At 33.1% G+C, this 23156-nt stretch overlaps 2 protein-coding genes and 1 long non-coding RNA gene across 3 annotated transcripts; 1 reads left to right on the top strand and 2 right to left on the bottom strand.

Annotated features, from left to right (window-relative positions):
* Positions 1-208: 208 nt before the first annotated feature.
* LOC148283251 (uncharacterized) lies at positions 209-4561 on the top strand. The gene is given in 7 exon segments (XM_088223748.1): positions 209-350; positions 1080-1138; positions 2455-2625; positions 2879-2924; positions 3291-3450; positions 3777-4135; positions 4138-4561. Coding segments are annotated over 7 exon segments (1089 nt in total). The 3' UTR covers positions 4290-4561.
* Positions 4562-8670: 4109 nt separating this feature from the next.
* On the bottom strand, positions 8671-10921 carry LOC148283250 (ranBP-type and C3HC4-type zinc finger-containing protein 1-like). Its single transcript, XM_088223754.1, has 2 exons — positions 10142-10921; positions 8671-9193 (listed from the first exon to the last, which is right to left on the bottom strand). The coding sequence occupies exons 1-2, from the start codon at positions 10823-10825 to the stop codon at positions 8906-8908; spliced, it is 972 nt and encodes a 323-aa protein (XP_088079880.1). The 5' UTR covers positions 10826-10921; the 3' UTR covers positions 8671-8905.
* A 4255-nt stretch (positions 10922-15176) lies between these two features.
* Positions 15177-22943, bottom strand: LOC148283249 (uncharacterized). The gene is made up of 3 exons (XR_015821897.1): positions 22874-22943; positions 22476-22598; positions 15177-15237 (listed from the first exon to the last, which is right to left on the bottom strand). It is a non-coding gene; the product is annotated as an uncharacterized LOC148283249 (long non-coding RNA).
* Positions 22944-23156: the final 213 nt, after the last annotated feature.

Genomic DNA, 23156 nt, shown 5'->3' with positions numbered 1-23156 from the left:
TCATCACACAACATACAACCATCTATATCAGATTTAGAATCTACTGTTAATTTCAATTGGAAATTACCGCAGAGTTTGAGAAGGTCTGGTTTTTCCGGAATCTTTTTTATATTGAACCAAGATTTTGAGTACTCATTAAACTTTTCAAATCTTTCATGGAGTGAAATTGAGGTAGTGTCCAAAAGGCTGTAGAAAAATTCAACTTCAAATGACTTTTTGGAGTAGTTATAGTCTCATCGTGGGCCACTATAACGAGTTTGTCGCTAGATTTAGGAAATTTACGATCAAGTTGGACTCGCTCGATGAGCGAGTGGATAAAATGGGGCGCCTGCAGCGCCCCTTTATGTCTGGTACCCTGGGCGCTCGCCCGACCGCGCCCTACCCTAACGCCGCTACTGTGTACGAATATGTACCACTTTGTCCTAGGTGGTCCTATAATAAACATTGCGTACAAGTATGGCGCGGTAACGTAATACGTGCCGTTTTCCTCGTTTTTAGGAGAAAACTTATCTGACGTCACACAGAAAAAAATAATACCACTACATACTAGGAAATACCTACCCTACTTCAATTTACTTTTTTATTATTAATAAAACATATAATACAAAAAGTACATATTATACTCCCAGGAGTAATTAAAGAAACTCATTTGGGACTGTACATAAAAATAAAAAAAAATGTGATAATACATAATACCATACATAGTTAATACATCCGAAATAGTAAGAAAACATTATTGTATAAAAAACATAAATCACAATACTTTACGCCATCTATACAAATTACATTAATAATTAATTTTGGTTTTAGTTTAACAACAAACGTGTAACATACGGTTTCGATTTGCGCCTGCAATTCTCGACACGAGTACTAGCGGTCCGTTGTATTGCTGTAATCTGTAGCTAACTTCGTAGTTGATAATCATAAAATGGTTTTTCTCTGTAAGGGGGCGACTCTAGCCAGTGGCGTATTATTACTCTTAGGTGTAACTCCATTGTTCGGTTAATAATAAAGTGTCGTTTACACGTGGACAATACAATAGATAGGAGAATATTGTCTTGTCCCAACTCCGTGAACAGCTTCGGCCACGCAGGACAGAACGCTGGGACAATACGAAAACTCGGCCGCAGTTCACAAGGTGAGAGCTGCGAAAATGAATACACGACGGCGTTAATTACGAGCGAGTTCACAAAAAATAATATTTATTCCATACCAAGATGTATGAGAGAAGAACGAACCCAATAACACGGATTTTTTCTGCCTCCATTTTCGGCAGTAAAAATACGCCGGAGCCGGTATTGTCATAATGTCATTGAGGACAATGCGACTGGGCGCGGTGGTGGGGGTAACCAGTGTTCCGCGGAGATTGCCTGCCCGTCTATCTCAGACACAGCACCGACAGAACAATATTGTATTGTCCGCGTGTAAACGGCCTTTTATTAAATTTGAACTTTAAAAATATACGTTATGTCATAACATCTCTCTGAACTGGCATAAAACATATTTTAAAGCTTTTCAAAACTTTGTATTTTTTAATACAATATTATCTACGCCGCAAAATTATTTTGGTTTTTATTTGCTATATTTATGGTAAGCAAACAAATGATTATTTACTCGTATTTTATTGGCCCGGAAAAGACGTAAAGATATGTAGTAAAAATATGTGTTGAAAATCGTGCAATCACATTTTGTAATAAATATTATTGTTTTCAATATTCACGTGGTAACCAGGCTTAGGGGAGACCAGAGAGAGTTGAAAAAATGGCGATTTCGATAAATCTATGATCGACGGCGAACTGGCAAAATCGCGCATTTATTGTTTTTTTTTATGTGCCACTTGATGGATTCGGCAACAGCAGTCATACATTTGGACGGGAAAAAATACCAAAAGTAAGTTTTTGGCCAGTATTTTGATAGCCTGTTAATCGATACTGGTGTGATATTATTTCCAATATGCACTGACTATTCAAGTTTCAAAGCGTGATATTGTTTTTTATAGCTAGCCTCTAGTTTGGAGGTTAAAGGCCATTATTCTGAACAAGGTCCGATTTTTTGGGCACAGTTGTTTCAACTCTCCTCTTTTATTTATTTTATCACAATAACGTTTTGTGGTGTGAATTTAGACACCGAATAGGGAAATATCACGTTTTTTTTAACAATTATGAAAACATAAGGATATATGAAATACTTTCAATTAAAAAAAATATTTTTTTGCGCTTATTAGTAGCATAAAAAGTATTTTTAAATTCATCATTTTGAATTCCCGCGAAAACACTTCATTACATAGGCCACGCCCCTCATACGTCACAAACCGCGATTGAGTTTGATGTTGTGTCATTTCGTACCGAGAGACTGTTGTGTATTATTTCATCCGTTTTTATTTACATATATAAGTGATTTTACAACTATTTTTTGTGCATTATGTCTGGAATAAAGCGTTATAATTACTGAATCGTACCCAGATGCAGGAATACTACGAAGACAACGCCAGAAAATTTGTTTTTATATGTGCCCAAAGATGCATCAATTCGAAGAAAATGGTGCCTCGCTATGAAGAGAGATATAAAGAAAAATAGGAAGTTAACTTCCAAATCCACTATCTATAGTTGTGAAGATCACTTTAATGTAAGTATTATTTAAAGTTTTAATATGTTTTTATACGTATTTAGTTTGTCATTCATCACGGACATTCTGACATTTCGTATAACCTGAAATTTATTTTTTCGACACACTATCGATATATTATACTTTTTTACGTTCATAGCGAGTATTTTTGTTTATCCAATGAGTCTCGGATCATTTCTGTATTGTAATGATATTTTTTTCAAGTGTATAAATAACATATTGCTATTTACATAAGGTTTTCTATTTGTTTCAGTTGGAAGATGATTTGGAGAATTACATGAGGTATAAAATGATGGGAGGCAAGATTTTACTTAAAAAAAACGTTATTCCACGCATCTTCGATTGCCAAAAAACCTTTAAAATGTCCCGAAAAAGTGGTGAGAGAAGAAATCGTATAAATAAAATTGAAGAAATTCTTCAATCCTCGACTTTGATTAAACACTCTACTTCGACCGCACCTTCAACTTCAAATCAACCCTCCACTTCGACTGCACTTTTAACTTCAAATCAACTCTGTACTTCAACTGCACCTTTTACTTCAGATCGACCTTCAACTTCGACTCAACCCTCGACTTGGACTTCAAAGTGTGATCAAAGTTGTGAAAAGGCTATCCAAGTTAGCATAAAGGCTAAATACAGGAGCAAAGAATGCAATGTCTCTTTAGGAGTACAGAAGAATGACTTCAAGGATATTGGGTCTTCTCCTATAAAGTTTCCACCAGTTCATCTTATTCATTCAGAAGAAACAGCATTGTCAAAGGCCATGACAACTGAAAATTTAGATTCTTCTTCTGACCATAGCACTGCAAGTAGTAGCCCCTCGGAGTATAATGACATTGAAGTGGATAATGACTTGCTAGGAAAAAATATTCGAACCTGCTTTTTATCGACTATAGAAAGATTGCCTCAGCTGTATTTGGGAATACCTCAAAAAATGTATCATGTCATAGCACATTTATGCAGCCATTCTCAAGCTCCTAATTTGCATATATTAATTACACTAAAAAATATTAGGCTTGATTTTTCCTATAAATTACTTGGAGCACATTTTGGCTTATCACCTGCTACTGTTGGTAGAATTTTTAACAAAACTGTGCCTGTGCTAAGTATTTAAACGATTTGATTATTTGGCCATCTGCGCGTAATATTAGGCGACAGCTACCAATATCATTTATTGCAAGGTATTCAAAGGTAAAATCCATTATTGACCGTCTCGAAATACAAATTGAAAGACCTTCAAATCCGTTGCATCAATCTCTCACATGGTCTGATCACAAAGGGTGCAATACACTGAAATACTCAATTTCATGCACACCAGATGGTATGGTTAATTTTATATTAGTTGGATATGGAGGACGTGCCACTGATTCAACCATTGCAGAAAATTGTGGTTTTTTTAATTTCCTCAAACCGGGAATGTCTGTAATGGCGGACAGAGGATTTAAAAATATTGCACATCAGTTGCAACAGCAGGGTTGTGAACTTGTACGCCCACCAAGTGTTTTTGCCAATGTAAATTGTACACCACAAGAGGTGAACAATCCAAAAGAATTGCCGCTCTGCGGACACATGTGGAACGTGTAATTAGTAGAATCAGAGAGTTCCATATGCTTAAAATGCATGCCACTATTATTGATAATTATTGCAATTCTTATTATTATTGATAAAAACGTACATAAACTAAAAACTTATATCTCTTAACCGCGATTGTCATTGTTATTTATGGACTTTTCTTTATTCTCATTTTATATCTTACTTCTCTTATCAATATAAAAAATCTCACCATGTATGTATGCGTTATGTTTTAAATTTGTATCATTCTACTTTTCTTTTGAAACTGTTTTAGCATCTAGTTTATTTTATTTACTTGTCATAATATTTAATTGACTTTTTACTTATAGCTTTATATCACATATATTATAATTTTGTAGTTCCATTTTCTGATACTTGTTTATTTGTATTACCTTATAATTGTTTTTATTTACTGATATACTCAATTAATCTTATCACATTTAAGTATCGGCAAACACGGATTTCTTTTTTTTTTGTTTTGTTTTCGTGATAATACGCTCGCTAGATTATTTCATTCACTCACAATTTTTCTTTCTGGCTTATAGCATCTACTTTCGGCAAATTATCGGATTGAGCTTTTGAAAATCCGTCTTCTATTATTTTAATTTACTTCTATATCACTCTAGATTAATTATAATTTACAAAAATAACTTAACATATAACTCACAACGTCAAAATCCTATATAAAATACACGCAACTAAACCAGCCCGTACAAACATTTCGACAAAATGACAAACATCATAGACGATCGCGGGTTGTGACGTCACCACCGTCACCACCAATGATATCGCGTTCTTATAAAGGCGTGTTTTTTAACATTTTTATTTTAAAAATTAAGAATGAAAACATTATTCTACAATATCCATATTGATTTTCTAAATCCATTACACATATTTTTATCGGTATTCGTAGTATGTGATATTTCCCTATTGTTAACTGTTCTTGTTTCAGAATGCCCTATCAATATGTGTGAAAGACTCTAGCTATAATTTATGATTACTGCACGATAAAGCCTAACTAACATATTTTTATTGATGAACATACCAACGGTTGATTACAGCAGTTAAATTGGTTTCGCGCGTATTTTTCTAAATAAATTATCTTATTTTAAGAAATAGTTATGATTTTATTTAAAAAATATATTTAATCCCCAAATATTTCAACTTACCTCGGTACTAGGAGAGTTGTAACGCGGGAGTTTTTCCAATTTTAACTGATTTTCTCATTGACCCTAAATATATTTTACCCTAAATATAACACAAATAAATCAACTCAATATTGGTATCAAATAAATTTTAATAATAAAAAATATGTAATCAAACAATTAAATTCTTAAAAATAAAAATTATTTTAGGTAATTAAAAAAATTTAAAATCAAGTAAATTAATACTAAAAAAAAAAGCAGCCGCCTTTGGCTTGTTCAAAACTTATATTACAATCAAACTAATGATTTATATTTAGCGTGTTGACAAACGATTGAAAAATGTTTAAACATGACATCTTTTAAACAAAATATTTAATTATGTAATGTAATAATAATAAAAAAGTATATTTAAAAATCTTAGAAAGATTATCAACAATAATAAGTCATTTAGGCGGAGAAAAAAATTTTTTTTTGTTGATTTCGAAAACTATATATTAATTTATGTTTTTGTACTGATAACAGTTTTTAAAATTGTGTAAAAATACTTTGAAATGTAAATAAAGTAGGTGCACAAGTTTTATATTTAAATGGCTAAAATATACAGGATTCATAGCCTCTCCATACAGGCGTGATCTCAAATAAAGCCGTATGAAAGAGGCTTTAGAAATTTTAAAAAAATAACAATAATCTCCCCAATGAATTAAAATCTATTAAAACTCATATATCAGTAAAATAAATTCAAAGTAAATTTTAAGAAGTTTTTTGAACCCGAGTAAAAACACCATTCTGTTTTCATTATTATTTTCTGTTTTTCTTTTTAATTTGTAAAGTTATTTTTTTTTCATGTCCGAGTATATTGGAAATTATATTACTTCAAATTACTAAATAAATATAAAGGTGTAAGTCTCTCTCCAAGCATAAGAGCTAGTCTCTTTTTTAGAAAGTTAGTTATAACATAAAAAAAATATAGGTAGGTTGCCATATAAAAAAAACTATCATTTATTAAAATAAATAAAAAAATCTCTCATGTTTTATAGGTACCTAACTTATGATATAACTCTCTATATGATCATTTCACACGTATCGTTGAGATCCACACGGCATTAGAAAATTAGGTGCGAGGATACTAATTATCTTTTTTCGTATTGATTTAATTTCTAATCTCAGGTAAAAAAAAAAAGCAAAAATAAATCAAATGGAGATTAGTCAGCCTCGTGGTGTACTGGTCAGTGCGTTGCCTGTTATTAAATAAATAAAATATTTTAAAAGTAAATATTATTAAACGATAAAAATCAATTCACCCTCTGTTATTTTATCGTACCGTGTGGATTTTTACTGTGATGTGGAACGGTCTTATTGTGTTCGATGATTTAAACTTCCTTGTGAGGTTTTTTTTTTATTATTTAGAATTTAAAGATTACTTTGAATATTTTCTTTTCATGATGTGGCTTTAAATATTTACAATAATTGGTTCGGTAATTTAAACCCCCATGTCAGGTTTTTGACGGATTTGACTGTTTTAAAAATTTGTATACTTTATATTGAAACGCACGTCATTCCATTAAAAAAACACGTAAGTTATGACTATTTCACGCAAGCTGAACATGGCCGGCTCGGACAGTAAATAATAGAGAAAACACACAACTAATAACTTATGTCGTTACTTTACTAAAAGCATTCATAGCGAATGACAGTTGATATTGTGAGTACTCCGTCTATGATTTTGCGTATTTGTTTCGGTTTTCGCGGAGTTACTTGTGATCTGCTAAAATAAATCATCGATACGTCTTACCAGCAAGATATTAAAATGCCCGAGGAAGCTGACGACAGCATAAAAATATCTAGGAGACGTAAATGGAGAGCTAAAAAAAATATGAGAATCTGTCTGCAGTCGCCAAATTATGCCAGATAGTCCCAAAAGTAGGAGGTATTGTTTTACACGCAAAATCGTCAATGAGGAATTCCAGCCCAACCCGGAATTAAATTTTAAAAATGTTTTCGTGTACACGTGAATATTTAAAAAAATTGGAGTAGGATGAAATATCTCAAAAACGCACGCAAAAATAAATAAAAAATGTTAAAAATAGTATTCATTTTAAAATCGTTAATAATGACGTCACTCCTTATATCTACGTGTAGTATTTCCGGTTTCCGCTTTAAAGCCCCCGCACCTTGTAAGGAACGTTTTGACCATAGAAAAAAAAAGAGTATACAGTATAGAAATATAGAGTATATGGAGTATAGAAATACTTTGTTGACATTTCAACCAGAGATTATGTCAACTTTCTAGGTTTTTCTAAATCGAAACGTTCGTAAAAACAACCATAACATAGAAATGAGCAAATTACGATCAACTAAATGAAGTAATCAAAGCAATATTCCATAGATTCTTGTAAGTTTTGTTATTGGCTGGAGAAATACAACTTACCGCGGTCAGTGAAAGTAAGAACGCCAACCGTTTCATGACGTCACTACTGAAAAGCGACACACTGATTACAGTCATTTGGCGCGGTATTTGATAAATGTAACTTTAAAAAATCATATTTTTGTAAATAACGCACAATTTTTTTTTCTTGGTTAAATAGTACGCTAAAAGAAAATAAATAAATTAGAAAACAGTGGAATTCCTCATTGCTCGAAATTCTAGTGCTAAAAACATTTTACCTTCGGCAGTGTGCTCTGCATTCACAACCTTCAATACAATACTTCTGCATTCTATACCGTTACCGACAAAGATACTTTGAATTTTCATACAAATATACACATATTCGTACATAAAAATCAATGTTACTTTATACCATCTCGATATGTACCGATCTAGCGTTTGTGATCAGGTATCATTTGAATATGTAGTATCCTTTAATTTTTTCTGATGTATATTCAGCGCAAAACAAAAACCGTACATACTTTGCTTCTAATTTTTCAAGGCGATGCAACAATTTTTTATGTTCTAATCACTAACAAAAGAAAAAGTGGTGAAAATGCGTGATTTTTATGTAAGGCAAATTAATATCCAAATAAAATGTTTTATAATAAAATAATTAAAAAAAAAAACCACTATTACCTATTTTTTCATTGAATTTTTCATTAAAAATTTTATAACAAACAATTTTTTATGATTTCCGAAAAGTTTAGATGACTATGGGTGTTCCTCAAATGACCGATTTAATTATTGTCTTTTTTTTGTTAAATTATTTTTCATGACACAAGTTAGGTTCGCAAAATAATTTGATAATTTTATTAGAAAAAAGAAAAAAGAAAATAGAAGCTTAAAATTATTATTTGACTAAACAGAAACTTCTGTGGTATAATAAAATGAGTATCGAAATAAAAAACGGGTAAAACATCAAGAAAGAACCAAAATCATCTAAGCTACTTTTTTTTAATTCTTAGATTTTATATACCTACCCATACATTACACGTGGAGGTTATTTCCACATATTTAGGTTCCTCTACAACATTACTTCGTTTAATTATAATTAATATACAATCGTACACAATTGTAATGGGTTTAATAAGTATCTGAACAAAAAACAGTAAAGTGATTTTACGCGGTTAATAATTTAATGGCAGTTTTTACAATCAGGGTGGCATTTTCTGTCCACTTCGCATCCACATCCGGCAGACCCCCTACGGGGTCCCTTAGTGACCCAGCAGATCTCCATCGCGCACATGGCACACTTCACCCAGTCGCACCCTCGGTCCTTCTGAATTGTAATCCCGCAAGATGGACAGGCCATCGCTTCTCCCGCGTCGAGCATATTTCGAATGAGGTCTTCCGAATATTTATAAGGATCTTCTAGAGTACGCTTGTAGTATTCGCAGCTTAAAATATTAGAATCGTGAAGACCCTGTAAAATGATATTATTCTAAAAAAACAACATAAAAAAGCCAACAATTAAAAAAATATTGAAAGTAGTACAATAGTTGCTTGATTAGAATGTCATTTGTCAGAAAAAGTGAGGAAATAATATTGTAGTAACGTCTAGGGAGTTATTTATATTGAAACACGAAAAATCATTCGTATCTGGCGTGTTAATTTATTTTTTTAATACAAAGTTTGACACATAAATCAACATAAATATATTAAATTACCTTTAAAACTTTAAAAAAAAACTAAAATAAACCTAATTATTACGACGTTCTTATAAGGTTACATCATTTTGCAAAAACGTTAGAGATGGGACAAATTGATCAAGGTAATTTGATCGAATAAAAAAATAGTTCGTTTGATAATGTTCACGAAAAAAGTATAAATGTCTTATTTTTTGGTGAATAATTGTCTCAAACACACTATAATAGGCTTGTTTTTGCGTTTTTAAAAATCAATTTTCGGAAAGAGTTATATGATTACATGAAAAAACGGATAAAATCGATTTGATCAGTGATCAGTAATTTCTCATTACTAATGACATTAGTTTGACAGCTGTCATTCTAATCAAGCTACATTTTAAGGACTATAGTTACTATTTTTTTCCCGGTAGAATTTTCTTAACAAACTTTTTATAAAGAAGCCCTTTCCCTACTAAAAATGTTTTTCATCATCATTATCATTTCCCTTCTGGTGCTAGTCCAGGAACATTAAAAAAATTGCAGTTCAAACCTTTACAGTCAACATTTCATATCCACCCTGCCAGGAACCGAGCCCGGGGCCTCAAGAATGATAGACGAACGCGTCAGCCACCGCGCAACGAGGCGGCCATATATCTACTCGATCGAACTGTATTCTTCATCCGCCTGGACACAGAGCAATATTTTTTATGTATAAATATCATAAACGGAAAGTTAAATTGACATACCTTACAGAGCAAACAATTAGTGATATTGCACGTGGGGCAAATAAACGATTTTTTAAGTCCATCGATGCTACTTGATCCGATACAATCAGTTGTGTTGCAATGTACTACACGGTTCATTGTTTTTACAGCGGTAGTCATTGTTTTTTTGACAAAATCATCAAATACAGCCGAGCTGATAATGTTCTTGATGTCTGATTGCTGGATCACTTTCTGACATTTATATTTGGCATTTTTATAAGGACATAAAAATTCAGGACCGTCGAAAGCTTTAATCCCCATTTCAATGCACAAGATGCAAAACTTGTGCTGGCATTCCAAAAAAACAATCCGATTTCCGTCATCCCAGATTTGTGTACACCGCTGGCAGATAAAGGGGGAGTTCTGTGCAAATGGATCGTTTTTAGCTTTTAATTTGTGCAAATCTTTTTCAGTGTTATTCGTTTCCATTTCTTCGAGGTTTTTTAAAATGGCAGATCTTACAATTGCATTGATTTTTCGTTTCTGCATGTTACATACGGGACATTTCATCCTTAGATCTAAGTTCATTTGAACATTAACAATTATGCATCGTATGCATACAAAATGAGAATCACGCTTTTTACAATTTCCACAAGTATATAAATTACGTCCGAGTGGTGTCGTATCTTGCTTTTCCTCTTTGCCATCGTCAGAATGTTGCGCCATACTGTTACGGGAATAACGGGGGTTGAGGAACAGTTGGGGTTCGCAGCCAGAACTTGTACCGGCTTCTTCTCGATTAAAGGCTTCACCGGAACCGGTATTTTCCTGAAAAATAACATTTCGTTCTTTCTTTAGAACGGGAATTCTAAATCAACAATGTTTGCGCAATTCAGAAATAATATTGTTACATATAGACATAGCAGAGATTAATGACGGATACTAAAATTTCTTCATATTTTCCCACTTTATAACATAACAAGCTTTGCACCTACAGCCAATCTACTACACAAAAAGGCTTTTTTTCCCTTGAGAATAGAAGAACTACATCTGAATTATTATATTTGTATAAATTATTAAATAATAAAGTAGACTCTAAACCTACTCTCCAATATTAATTTTAATGTCCCCCTTTGCGTGACAAGAAATTAATATTTATTCCATCTGCCAGTCTGTAGCACTAACTATGTACAACACTCTTTCCTTTATGGTTCTCGTTTGAAAATTATTTTTTTCATCTATTGATATATTTAACATGCCCCTTAATTTATGAAACAATAAATTAAGACTCATTTTATCCGGCTGTGATACATTCCCACTTGCCTTTTAGTGATGCACACGCTTGAACTTACTCTCACACGAATACACACACCTGTATACTTATTCTCATACACATACACAGCCCAGGGGCGAGCACACGCCCTTTTGCATATAAATAATATATATGCACGCACACATTTAAAAATGTACCATAATTAAATATGTAGGATTTTTTTTCGAAAATTCGCTGGTCTGTCTTTCGATCTTATCTTTATTATGTAATTAAATCATTGTTGACTGTATGTTTCAGTAAAATAAATAAATAACAATTAATTGATTACCGTAATCTGGGGTAAATATGAACAGGTTTCAGTTTTCAGGTTTGGTTTTAGTTTCATAAATCGACCCATTTAGGGAATACAAATATTTTTTTAATGCCTTTTTGTGAGCCTATGATTCCTTTGAACATTTCTATTCACAGAAAAAGGAACAATGGGGTGAAAAGGCACAGTGTAGATTTTTAAAAATTCCACTGATTTGTAGAGAAAAAACATAGCTTATTTCTACTAAGTAGATAAGTAAACAAGATAATTTAAGGATTTTCACATTTTTTCTGTCATATTTATTTCACTTTATCTCTTACCAAACATGGAATAAAAAAATGTCTTGTTAAAAAAACAATTTTTATAATTCTCACTGAACTGCCTATAAAGACAAAGCGAACTCGTCTCTGTTTCCAACATAGTTCAAACTATGGCTTGCAGGCCCCAATGTCCCTATTGTGCCGTATTGTAAGCTAAAGACAACACCTGTGCTTCGATTATGAACGCTATCTTCATCTGTATATATCGAGACGGTATGCTTAACTTCTGTACTATCTGTATCTTACATCGGTATGTTCTTCCTACTTGTCATATCGACATCATATGATCTAAACAAGTCAATGGAATGACCGCAAACAATTAGTCCGCATTCCTTACGTCATTAACATTGAAAATAGTTCTCATTTATATTTTAAATAGGCTTCTGTAATAAAAAAAGTGCTCACTTTAAAGCGATTATAAACTCCAATAAATCCCAATTCAAGCAAAAAAATGCTCGCTTGAATATGAATTTTGCATGACTTTTGGAAATCACCTAGACAGTACGCTTAACGATCGTCTGTATGTATCTACCGATCTGTTGTCTGTACCGATGGACTACATACACTGGGAAAGATAGTAAAAACAGATGGAAAAAATATAATAACTACATGATTTTTTTAGGGTGGTAACTTTCTGACGCATATAATTTGTGTCTGACGCCTAGATACTATTATTTGTTTATAGGAGAGAATGTCAGACAGCTATGTCAGAATTTTATTCGACTTCAAAATTTACTTATTTCTCTCTCTTATTTTTCATAGGCTTTTAAGAAAAAAAGTGCAAACCTCAAAACGATTAAAAAAATTAATAAATCACAATTAAAGAAATAATTGCTCGGTGGAACAAAAATTTTGACACTTTTAATGCGTAGATAAACGTATTGAGGGGTTCTAGACCCGTCGGTATAAACTGATGTACTTACATTAGAACTTGATAGTGGGGGGATCGGTAATATATATGTGTATGTCACTAGGTTCTGTCCTATTAACATATAAGAGTATCTAGGCGTTAGAAAGTTACCACTGTAAAAAATAAATTTAGTTATTACCTATATTTTTTCTATCTGTTTTACTATATTTCTGAGAGAAGGTATCGAGAATCAGCCTTGTAATTGCTCAGTACTACCTCAGCAGATAAATGCAGACGATCGTTAAGCATATCGTTTTGGCAATGGTTAAAAGTCATATAAAAATCATATTCAAGCGAACTTTTTTGCTTGAATTGGGATTTATTGGGGTTTATAATTGCTTTGATGTGGGCACTTTCTATCACAGAAGTATTTTTAAAATATAAACGAGAAGTATTTTAAATGTTAATGAAGAAACGCGGACTAATTTTTGCGGTCATTCATTGGTTTGTTTCGATTATATAATGTCGATATGACAAGTAGGTAGAACATACCGAGGTAAGATATAGATAGCACAAAAGTTAAGTACACCGTCTCGATATACAGGGTGTTCTTTAAACCCTGTCACATCCGAAACCACGATGATCAGTATGAGCAAGAAGACATATTGGTACATAAAAATATTTTTTTTGAATGACTTAAATCATAAAAAATAAAATATAGAAAAAAAAACAATGGTTGCTCACTTCTGCAGGGGAGAAACGAGAAGGGAGGGGGGAGTCTGAACTGCACGGCCGCGCCCCCCTCGCCTCTTCCCTGCAGAAGTAAGCGACCATTTGTTTTTTCTATATTTTTTTAAAAAGATTTTAGTCGTTCTAAAAAATTATTTTTATGTGCCAATATGTCTTCTTTCTCATACTGATCATCGTGATTTCGGATGTGACAGGGTTTAAAGAACACCTGTATACAGATGAAGATAGCGTTCATAATTGAGGCCCAGGACTTTGTTGGTGTAAGTTTTTCTAGATTCAAACAATCACTAAGATATACCAGATCTTGTCTTGAGGTAGTGATTACATTTAATTGTTTTGTCCTAGCTTTAATTCTCTTTATTTGTATTTTATTTCAATTGTGCCTGTATGTATTATAAGTTATAAGGATATGTGTTTAAAAAATAATAACAAATAACTCGTTCTAAATCAAAGAATTAAATTAACGCTGTTGGGCCAGCAAAAGCTAGGTAATTAAAAAAAAATAAGGATACATTTTAAACAATGTATCTTTTGCTGATGGATTTTTTAAATAAGTATATTTTAACAAATTACAACAGGGATGGAGAATACCTTAAATAAGGGAAAATGGAAGTTAAGGCATTTACAGGGCTTATGACCTGTCATTGTCCGGTTTAAGTGGCCACTTTACACACTGTGTAACATTCACCATTTTGCCTATGTTTTAACATCCATATTTCTTCAATTCTTCCATTTGTTGATTTTAGTGAAGTTAAAGCGCTGAAACCTTTATTGTTGTGAAGAGATTCATATGACTGAATTATTTCACATACTAGGCAACGCCTAAAAACAATTTTTCAATTTTAAATTTCTTCTTGGACCAGTTGGTTTCATTACAATATTTGAGTTTGTCCAAATGTTCGTAGACAAAAGACTGGATTTCACCCCCTCGCGAGTCATTAAGATTAACTGTAATTTGTTAATCTTAATGACTCCCGAGGGGGTGAAATCCAGTCTTTTGTCTACGAACATTTGGACTAACTCAAATATTGTAAGTATATTTTGTTGAAACAAAATTGCGTAAAAAAATCACTCGACAGATATTGCCGGCGCAACGACGATATTACAACAGAGATGAAGAACATTTTAGAGAAGGAAATATGAAGGTCTACGTAGGCATTTACAGGACTTAAGACCTGTTATTTTGTCACCATTCTGCCTGTTGGAACAACCATATTCTATTTGTTGATTTTTGTTAAATTAGAGCTGAAACCTTTATTGATGCACGCGAAATTCGTCTGACTGAATTTTCATCTACTAGGCAACGCCTAAAATATTTTTTGGACTAGTTAGTTTGATCAACAATACAGGCCATAAGCCCCGTAAATGCCTCAACTTCCATATACTCTTTTCTAAAATGTTCTCCATATCTGTTGCAATATAGTAATCTCAATAACTCTATTGTTAGCAATTCAATGTTTTTACTTACTCGACCATTGGCATCCGGAACTTCCTTGGACATGTTAGCACGAATAATCAAAAGTTCAGCGTAATGATCAAAAGTCACTTTTCCCTTTAAAAATATAAAGGTACCTATTTTGTTTGATTAAAATGTCTTCAACAAAAAATGGCGAGAACTGTCAATGTAAACAAACCCTTAAAAAAACGATTAACATTTAATTAATTAATCGATATTATTACATATACCGGTTTTTCAGGGCCAGAACGCGAAACTTCAGAGTAACATTCCTTACGGTAAGCTTTAAAAAAAACCTAATAATTTTTTTCCAAAAGTTATTTAATTTATTTATTTTTAAATCTCAAAATGGAGTAAATCTTTAATTTCTCGGACTAGCACCCCTTCCGCAAACCCCAACCCCTCCTCAACAAAAAAAAACGATAAAAACGTTTTTGACTAACGGAGCGATACGCACCAGTAGCTCAATCACAAATAACTATCGACGTGGTAATAAGCGACATGATAACAATTTCTTAGCATGGTTGTTTATCATATTCGCGATCACAATGCAACATCCGTGAACACCTAATATTAAATGTCATAATATTTACGTTTCGCGACGTATAATCCTGCTGCGCAATCACACATTTGAATTTCACCGGTGTAAATATGGAAAATATTCCAAAACTATATTTTTTAAATTTATTTATTATTTATCATACTATTTATTGCATTTAGCCGGCGCGGCGGTTGGCAAGCCAAATGTCAAGAAAAACAGTCGCCATAGTAATTGTAATTTAATTTTCACTTTTTTGTATTAAAAACTCTGTACTTTTTTGCAAATGCAATATATGAATCTCCAAGCCATTCTCATCAACAAATACATTAAAACTTCTTTACTATACTTATGTGCGAAGTCAACTCGAATTCGCTTCATTGGTATGGTCCCCTCAATATAATGTATATATTAATCAAATTGAAAACATTCAAAAGAAATTATAAGGAGCCTGGAATATCGTTTTGGCAACATTGAAAATGATTATGGCGCATCTTTGATCAATTTTAATATAGAATCACTACAAAAAAGGCGCCTTACAAATTATTTAATTTTTCTTTTCAAAATTCTCAATAATATAGTTGATTCGCCGTATCTTTTACAAAATATTGGTTTCCGTTGTCCTCTTCGCTATACAAGATTAAATTCCCTTTTTTTATGTACCAACTTGTAAAAACAATTATACCTCGAATTCATTCATTAGACGTACCTGTAGAAATTATAACGGACTCAGTATTATGTAGACATTTTTATCTGCACGTTGCATTTGTACAGAAAATTTCCTCATGGGGTCGATTATTTGGGATAGTTGCTGAATGTGCATCTTGAGTGGTTTATGCTATGTATATGTGCCGCATGTAATGTATATGTTTGTGTATGTTTTATATGTGCGTTTATGTGTGTGCGTGGATGGCTCGGAGTGTACATTCGGTATTTTAATTTATTACCTCCATGGAAAACGCAAATGTCAACAATTATTCTTTTCTCACTTAAAATTCTTATTTATTTTTTTGTCACATTTAATGTCTATGTCTTTTTAATTTATGAAAACTTAATTGGTCTTTTTATGTAAAAAAAAAAATTGTTTTTAATACTTATTTTGTATGACTGTATGTTTTCTGAATAAAATAAAAATAAATAAAATATTGTATTATTTTTTACAGTAGACGCCGATTTTTCTCGAGTGAACTGTATATATTTACGAGAAAAACAAGAAAACAAACGGGCACGAGCGTTGACTTAGAGATTACAAACGCGTTGACTTATAACTGCGATAACTTAAGCATGTTTATTATTGTTCATTGTGATCGCTCAAATGCTTAGCACGTTTTTAAGCACGTCGATAGTTATCTGTGATTGAGCTACTGACACGGACAAGTGAAGCGGCTGGGTAGAAAAGGGGTGAGGGTTTGTGGAGGGACTGCTTGTCCGAGAAATGAATAATTTATTACATTTTGAGATCATAAAAAAATAAAATATATAAAAATGACTTTTTGGAAAAAAATATTAGAATTTTTTTAAAGCTTACCATGAGGAATGTTTCTCTGAAGTTTCGCGATCTGGCCCTGAAAAACCGCGTATAGCAGGCACATATTGGACACACTAATTTGATTGCATGGATCTTCAGTACGGGCGTATTTATAGCTTCCATTTGTATAGTAGAATTTTTAGAGTAAAAAAGTGCGTCTTATGGTCCGAAAAATATGGTTACACATTTTCGTATATAAATATCGATGTTAGTTTATACCGTCTCGATACGTACTGATGAAGATAGCGTTTGTAATCGCGGCCCAGGGGTGCACAGGGTAATACATTGGTACTCTGAATGCAGCGTATCCCGATCATTTTACCAGTCCAGGGGGTGCTATTCTGAACCACTCTCGTGGCACGAGTAAAAAGTTTTTCTCGTGTATTTTGTATGTAAATACACGAGATAATACGGCCACGAGAGCGTTTGGAATGCCAGCCCAGGCCTAGCGAAATATTGCAGTGTAGAACCACTTTTAAAACATTCATTTCACGTTGACCCTACTAGGAATCGAAACCGGAACCTCAAGCCCATGCCATAACCATTAGAGGAACGCGCTGAACAATACATTACGAGGCCGATTTAATTCCACTAAATTATATATTTCAGGATTTTCATCTGAAAGTAGCCATCGAATTAATTAACCCAGGGTTCTGATTACATTTCACGCATAGAACTGCACTCTTCATTTACCAGGACCAGCGTTGCTAACCTCCATCATGCGAAAATCGGCCGATGGTGAAAAATAAATCGGCAGATTCATTGTACTAGCGGTTAGGGGTGGCGAAAAGGGGAATTAAAATTTACCTACCTTTTTTCATTACAAAATTTCGCTAAACATACATGTGGATTTTTTTCCAATCAATCCAAATGGCGGCCCCTGTGAACTAATGGGTGACGCTTGCCCGGCACGCGAAGGGTTCCAGAATCGATTTCCGGTAGGTTCACGATAATTTACATATTTTTTTACGTTTATCGTAATTTCGAGCTCAATGATAAAATAATAACTACTGATTTCTGAAACGGGTTACTAAATTTTGACAGAAAATAGTTACAGATGACAAAAACGTTTCATAATGGGCCTGCCACACACTCGACGACTGGCATGGGAAGTAGCGAGGAAAGGAGGCAGAGACGTAGTGTGGCAACATTACTCGTCATGCCGCACGTCATGCTCCTCGTCGTGCCTACCGCTCCCTATCTTGTCGTTTTTTTTTAGCGCGAGTCAAAGGGCCGGCAATAGGGGCGCAAGTGGGGCCATATAATTGCGAGGTCGCAGTACGCATCGATCGCTCACACTCACACAAGACGCACACGTCATTTTTGAATGATGTATATTTCTTTGTACGACATTTTTTTTTAAATTTTGTTTTTTTACAATATACAGAAGAGGTGAAACAAAGTATTGAAAAAATAAAGGATAATTACATAGAAATGAAATACATATTAACAGTGAAAATAGCAAACAAAAATCCCACAAAGGAATGGCCTGTTCGTGGGTATACAAGAAATGTTTATGAATTATTGCTCCTATAGTAAATAGACAGGTATAATATTTTTGTGTTATATAAGAAAGAGAAAAGAAATTTTTCTGTTAAAGGTTATAAGGTACTTTTTTATTTTATAGTTATTAAAAAAGAAAAGAAAAAATATTTTAAAAAACATAAAAATATTCCATTATTCCATATTCATGTTCATTGATATAATTAGCTGTACTAAAAATGCATAGCGCGCACGCTGTCACACTTACACCGTCCATTGTATAGAAAGGCAAATAACAAGTGCGGAACGTCGCGATTAATTGCGCGAGTAGAGCAGTGTGTGGGCGGAGAGGGCAACATCGGGCGAGAGGGCGGCAGCGCGAGGAGCATGAGCATGAGCAGCACAATGAGCATGGCTATTACTATTATAACTAGTGATCGGCTGACATGACATTTACTAAAATAGAAAATGTGAAATTATAAAGAGAAATTACATAATTTTAATTTACTACTTTTTAATGAACGGGAATATCAATTTACCAATACGTACGAGGCTTTACTGACATAATGCACTAAGTCATAAAAACAAGTTGCGGGATAATCGCATTTAAAGCTTTTTCATTCTTTCAACACATTTTTTCTCCCACAATTTTCTTTTAATTTTTTTTTATAGCTTTAAAATCAACAGGTTGCACCTATTTAAAAAAATATTTTTTAAATATAAAGACTTTTGACTTGATGCATTCTCGTATAGCCTCGATATATTTCAAATAGCTTTGAATATAGGTGCAAGATGTTGATTTCAAATTTAATGCCTAGAGTAAAGATTACTCTTTTAAAGCTTTAAAAAAAAATAAAAATAATATTTTGGGAGAAATAATGCGTTGAAAGAATAAAAAGGCTTTAAAGGCGATTATCCTGTTTTAATGACTTGATGAATTCTGTCAGTAAAGTCTCGGTATGTATGTACAAATGGAGGATAAGTACTAATTAGTATTCATAATGATAAACGGAAGATGGCAGAAAAAGTAACTTTCTGAGCAAACAGAAAAAAGTGTGTAAGTATTTGGTTTATTAATTTATAAGGGGATTGCCTATGTTGGGGACGATTAAATAGTAAAAAATATTCTATGAAAAAAAGAAAATGTTTGTAGTCGATAGAATTCAAAATCGGTAGGGTTTGCAATGCTGGCCAGTGCCTCGATTATGAACGCTATCTTCATCTGTATATACTATCTGTATCTTACCTCGGTATGTTTTACCTACTTGTCATATCGACATCATATGATCGAAACAAGCCAATGTCAATGGAAACAATTAGTCCGCGTTCCTTACGTCATTAACATTTTAAATAGTTCTCATTTTTATTTTAAATAGGCTTCTGTAATAAAAATTGCTCACTTCAAAGCGATTATAAATTCCAATAAATCCCAATTCAAGAAAAAAAAATGCTCGCTTGAACATGAATTTTGCATGACTTTTGGAAATCACCTAGACGGTACACTTAACGATCGTCTGTATCTATCTACCGATCTGTTGTCTGTACCGATGGACTCCAAAGCCGGCTCCTATAACGTCTCGATACATACACTCGGAAAGATAGTAAAACAGATGGAAAAAATATAATAACTAAATTTTTTTTTTAGAGTGGTAACTTTCTGATGCATATAATCTATGTATGACGCCTTGATACTCTTATTTGTTAATATGAGAGAACCTAGCGACATTATTTCCACATCTAGGCGTTTGTTTTATTAAAGTGGCAGTTATGTCGGAAGTTAATTCGACTTCAAAACTTACTTATTTCTCTCATATTTTTAATAGGCTTTTAAGAAAAAAAGTGCCAGCCTCAAAACGATTAAAATTTTTAATAAATCATAATTAAAGGAAAAATTGGTCGGTGGAACAAAATTTTTGACACTTTTAATGCGGAGATAAACGTATCGATGAGTTCTATACTCGTCGGTATAAAATGATGTACTTACATCAAAACTTGATGGTGGGGGTATCGATACTATCTATACCTTTGTAGTTGGTCGGGAGACTTTTATCTTCAACTATGACGTCATACTGAAGCTATGTCATTTTAGAGCGTAGATATGTGTACCGTGACGTACGCTTCCCCTTGATTTGAATCGATGTACCTACCCAAAACTTAAAGGGGGGGTTGGTAGTATATCTTTATAATCGCTAGAGGGAATTTATCTTCAATTATACCGTCAAGGTGAAGGTATGACGTCTTTATCTTCCCATCATAATCGAGGCCCAGGGCTGATATTCCAAACGCTATCGTGGCTGTATTATCTCGCGTATTTACATACATAATACACGAGAAAAGCTCTTTTCTCCTGCCGCGAGAGTGGTACAGATTAGCATCCCAGGACGCACCAAATGATAATTAAAAAAATATTACGTACGTTTTAAATCTACTAAAGAATTTACTTTGAATGTGCGATGACAGAATTACAATGATGCATTATAAGTAGTACTGTTTGTATTTATTATTTTTATCGATGGGCAATGACACATATTTATGTAGGTCTAATTAATGTCAAATGTTTCTAGACGAACCATCAACAATTGCACAAGTAACAACATATTATACTATAATTAATATAATATAATAGGTGACTATTACAATATATTAGGTATGAAGAGCAGAAAGCAGAACACAGGACTCACTTATTTAGTAGGTTGAACGTTGAACTACTACTTTTAGATTAGTTTTTTTAACTTTTTACACATTGCGCGCCCGCTACGAGTCGCAGAATCCATGTAAAGCGTAAAAACACTCGAGACACAAAAAAGCAAAAACAGAAAGTAACCAAAGCTCAAATGAAAACACAAAACACAACTCGAAAAAAGAACTCATCACCAAGAATCTGAAAATCCTAATCTGACTTACGACTTATAGCTATGAGATATGACTTATGACATTTCGAAATGCGAATACTGAAATATTTTGATATTTTCACAATCGATTATTTATACAACCGAATACATGGATTAGTCATCATGTCGCTAGCCCAATGTAACAGTGAGATATTACGCTAATAATCAAATAAACTAATGTTTTCAAATAATAAAATATTAGAGTTATAGTTAGTAAACCTTTGTAAAAATGTAATATTCATAATCTACTTCAAATTATTTAATGCAGTCAGACCCTTTGCACACCTCAAAGTTCGTTTATTTCAGAATATGTTCTTTAGAGATATCTCGCCGTTGCTTTGGGCTAGCGATGTCATCTGTTGCGATGCCATAATAGATTATTATAATGGAGATGAAAAGATACGGCTTCCGTGGTGTAGTCACGCACGGAGGGTTTTAGGTTCGATTCCCAGTGAGAACAAAAAATTCAATGTGATTTTTCTCAAGCCTGGGTGTTCTATACTGTAATTCACCACTGTAGTTGGGCCTCCTCGCCTTTTATGGTGCATTTATTTATTTATTTATAAAATAATATTGTTACTTTCGAGGATACAATATGAAAATCAAGGAACTTGGATTAGATGGAAGAATCGAAGAAACGAGGATATTTAAATATAGGCAAACTAGTGAATGTTAGAGTGTGTAATACGATCACTTAAACTAACCGATGACAATTTATAAACCGTGTAAATGCCAACACTTTCTTATTCCTTTTTCGAAATTGTTCCATTTCTGTTGTAATAATTATCTATCTGAATACTCGTAAGCTCCCTAGGGGTAAAGTTCAGTATACAAATATTTGGAAATACTTTAAATATTACGCAATGTTCTTGTTGAATACATTTTCAGTAATATTCAGCGCGATAACGAAATTCATGGCTCTCCCACGAAGGACGACTTCCAAAAACAAGAATCAAAGAAACTCAAAACAATTCTTACCATAAATGACTCGATGGTGTGTGATGTGTTGCAGAAAAGGATTAGGGACGCTGCGCTGGGTCTATAGAATTGTTTCTCGGGATGGCAATGGTTTTTGTTCAAAACAAACATCCATTTAGGTAGCTAGAGTGTCACCAGAAAACGTCCGCATTTATAAAGATATTTTAGTATTCAATATTTATTAGTTAAGGTATAACTAGTTGTTAATAGCATCAGAACACTTAAGTTCTAAAATCATCGTTCAAAATAAAAAAATAAAGAAACATGATGCATATAGACTTGCCTCGGCAGTAGAGTATACTAATACAACATACTAAATGAAAGAACATGACAAATATATAGGTACCCGTGCAGTATAGTACATAGTTTGTTTGGTTAGTAAAATAAATATTACCCACTCAATTATTGTTTTGCCTCACAGCTTGCCCATCATATACTGCACACCGCTTCTGAGGACTTAAGTCTCCTTGTTGGCACTCACATACAAATGAAAATTGCTCGTTGCCGAAGGAACTTGTGCTGAAAGAAGGAAATCTAGAAACACTTAACATGCCATACTTAATTATGTTGAGGAAAAGAGTGAAGTGAATTATTCTAATCTAATTCTAATCTAATCCATTCCTTCTAAGATTAAATTGATTGGTCATAATTAATTCGCCGAAATGATTACAAAACTTAATA

Source organism: Micrasema longulum, unplaced genomic scaffold, assembly GCF_059751315.1.
Source record: "Micrasema longulum isolate JH-2025_06_02 unplaced genomic scaffold, ASM5975131v1 h1tg000251l, whole genome shotgun sequence".
NCBI lineage: Eukaryota > Metazoa > Arthropoda > Insecta > Trichoptera > Brachycentridae > Micrasema > Micrasema longulum.
Note: the sequence above shows the minus strand (reverse complement) of the source record. Positions and strands in the feature narration are given on the sequence as shown.

Bases quoted from the DNA above. Each gene is read 5' to 3' on its own strand.
- LOC148283250 (XM_088223754.1), bottom strand. From the start codon at position 10,825: ATGGCGCAACATTCTGACGATGGCAAAGAGGAAAAGCAAGATACGACA. The intron at 9,194-10,141 runs GTATGTCAATTT...ATCATTTTACAG, and splicing joins CTAATTGTTTGCTCTGTAAG to GGTCTTCACGATTCTAATAT.